The following is a 2,879-nucleotide window of genomic DNA, read 5'->3' as shown; positions in this document are numbered from 1 at the left end:
GATTCATAAGGCTGTTGTGGGCGGTCCAACGGCACAGGTAGCACGTGGATCACCTGTAGCATCCTGGCTCTAGAGGTAGTATAGACCATCCTGGCCATAAGGAGGCTGCCGCACCCTCATCAAAGCAGGTACAAAAAAATCTTCACGTGCTCTTACATGGTGGAGCCCTGCAAAATTGAGTCCAAAGGACGTGAAATGACTTTTGCTCTGACTGAAGTATGGGAGACGAGTCTAGTATCCTACTCCTGGTGACACACACACTGGAGAGTAAGAATGAAAACCTATTCACCTCCACACCCATCCAATACACATTACACTTTCCATCACTTTCTCTTATTGGAGACTTAAGTATCAGGGTATGAGTGTGACACTTGTATATCAGTGCAGAGAGAGAGAGGCAAAGAGAAGAGTTTTGGTTTCATTATCATCCTGACCTGCCCTATAAGACAGGGCTCATGCCTTAGGATCCACAGGAATGCACGTGGCTCACCAAAGTCAAGGCCCCCTCTGCCAACTGAATCCTGCAGGTCCCATTGCCTTCCTGGCCCCATCAGCTTCATCTGAGCACTTCAGCCATGGCTGAAATCAACAACAAACCATACAAAGCTCTTCCAAACCCCATCGCCAATAGAGTGACTACAGAGGGAACATTTTTTGTTTTATAGCAAATGTATTCTTGCACCATTATTTTCAAAAGATTGAATGGCCAAAAGTTGAATCTCCTTTTACTACAAAAGTAAAGAAAATCATGCAGTGAGATGACCCCGTGGAGCTTCGGCACAGACACGCTTCTGTCTTGCAGGGCTTCCTGCAGCCCTGCAGGACTTGTGGGCCTTGCCCTAGCAGAATGAGTCTTGTCCATCCGTCCGGCTCCTTCCCAGATCAGTGCGCATCCTGGCTCTTTCTCTCAGCCCCTCCAGTCAGTGTTCCTCCCTCATGGCCTTCACTAGCCAGTCCCGTTCAGTCCCCTGCTCAGAGTCGCTTGTGTCACTGGCTTCCACAGCCAGCAGCTTGGAGTAGTTGATTTTCCGCTCCCGGGGCAGTCTGGGCTGGATGGACAGGAACAAGGCCAGCCAGAGCAACAGGAGGACACAGCAGGCCTGGTAGAGCACAGGCAGGCTGAAGCGCATCACCACGAAGCCCCCCACAAAGCTTCCCAGGCTGGCCCCGCTCCCACACACGTGGCCTCGGAACACGGCGCTCAGGGGTCTCTCTGTTCCCGGAGTGGCCAGGTGCTCTATGGAGGTACTGACTGCCCACCACAGAGCCCCGTGGCTGAGGGCGCTCAAGATCTGAGCAGGCAGGACGGACCACCAGCTCCAGAGAAACGAGTAATACAGCAGCTGCCCCGCCAGGCAGCCCAGCCCCAGCCCCACCGTGCCTACCCTGGACAGCTTCCTAAGCAACGGAGCTTTGAAAGGATGAAGCATAATTTCCCCCAGCAAGCCCAGGGCCACCGAGAAACCCATGATCAGCTCACTGCTCCCGTGGTCTTTCATCTGCCAGAACAGGAAGTTCTGCACTGCACTGGTGGCGCCTCCTGTCAAGAAGACGGTGAGGGCCAGGACGGTGAGGTGGGGGTCGCCGACCACGAGGGACAGGGCTTTGACCGTCCTGTAGCTGGGCTCCTGCCGCCGGCAGACGGGGACGGGAAAGGTGATGCTCACCAGAAAAGCCAGGGCGCTGACGAGGGAGTAGCCATAGAAGTGAACCACGCCCCGCGGGCCTCTGGTCGCCAGGAAGCAGTCCAGAGGCCCCACCAAGGCCGCAATGCCGCACACGCCGACTGATGTGCCCAGCAGCCTCCACACCCATAGGCTTCGGTAGCGGTCAGTGGCGTCCACAAAATCCAGGTATTCGTAGAGGCTGTCGTCAGCCACCTGCTCCAGAGGGGATGTCAGCAGCTCCCAGAGCACCATGGAGCCCAGCGAGAGGATGAAAGTCCACTGCAGCCCTTCCAAGGAGAGGCCAAGGGCCCTGCCATCCCCCTTGGCTGCTGACTGGTTGGCTGGACTTGCCAGGGCCGTGCCCCCAGCAAACAGAGGGAGTGGCAGACTGACCACTCTAAAAGCACCTTCGCGGGGAGAACCTGTCACTCCTGGAGTGTCAGGATGGAGGAGAACTCCGGATCTGTTCCTGGTTCCTTGGGTGGAGCCCACGGAGGAGCCGGGTGGGTAACTGAAAGGTTCTTGGCCACTTTCCCCAGGCCCTTCTCCGAAGCCACGGGTTCCAGCGACCCCAGAACTCCTCTCCCCTGGGAGGCTGAGCGCCCCCGCTGGGGAGTTGGAGGCTGGCTCTGAGGCCAAGGTGACAGTCACAGTTAGTGCGACCCCCGGTGGTGGGCCCTCGGCGGTCAAGCTGTGGCTTCCATTACACCGGCGGTGCCCTGGGTCTCTGTCCAGGGGCGGCACCAGGACCATAAACAGGCTGGCCCCCGCCGAGCCCAGCAGCGAGGCCGTCATGAGCACCCTCCGCTTCTGGTAGCTTCTGGCCAGGAAGGCACAGAAGGGAGCCCAGGAGGCAGCGATGAGGTGCTTGGTTCCCATGAGGATGCCCACCCAGGGCGCAGCCAGGCCCAGCTGCCGCAGGTAGAGGGTCAGGAACGGGGTCACGCAGGCATCCCGGACTCCACACACCAGGTGGAAGAGCCTGGCCACCCTCAGCGCCCTGCTGATGTCCCACTGGGGGTTGGCGCTCATGGCTGCCCGGCTCCCTCAGACCCGGGCGGGCGGCGCCGGCGCGTCCTGTCCCCCGGAGGGAGGCGGCGGAGCGAGCCGCAGGGCGCCTCCAGCCTCCGGCGGCGCCGCGGTCACCGGGTCAACGGCCGCCCCCGCCCCCACGTCCGGCCACCGGCCCGGAAGTGGCCCCGCCCTGAGGAC

At 59.8% G+C, this 2,879-nt stretch overlaps 1 protein-coding gene across 1 annotated transcript; it reads right to left on the bottom strand.

Moving 5' to 3' along the window:
* Window positions 1–200: 200 nt before the first annotated feature.
* MFSD6L (major facilitator superfamily domain containing 6 like) lies at window positions 201–2,879 on the bottom strand. Its single transcript, XM_040243380.1, has one exon. It carries the CDS (start codon window positions 2,697–2,699, stop codon window positions 921–923), a length of 1,779 nt encoding a protein of 592 aa, XP_040099314.1. The 5' UTR covers window positions 2,700–2,879; the 3' UTR covers window positions 201–920.

This window comes from Oryx dammah, unplaced genomic scaffold (assembly GCF_014754425.2).
Source record: "Oryx dammah isolate SB20612 unplaced genomic scaffold, SCBI_Odam_1.1 HiC_scaffold_8, whole genome shotgun sequence".
NCBI lineage: Eukaryota > Metazoa > Chordata > Mammalia > Artiodactyla > Bovidae > Oryx > Oryx dammah.
The sequence above is the reverse complement of the archived record's forward strand: the minus strand, read 5'-3'. Positions and strand labels throughout refer to the sequence as shown.

Bases quoted from the DNA above. Each gene is read 5' to 3' on its own strand.
- MFSD6L (XM_040243380.1), bottom strand. From the start codon at position 2,699: ATGAGCGCCAACCCCCAGTGGGACATCAGCAGGGCGCTGAGGGTGGCC.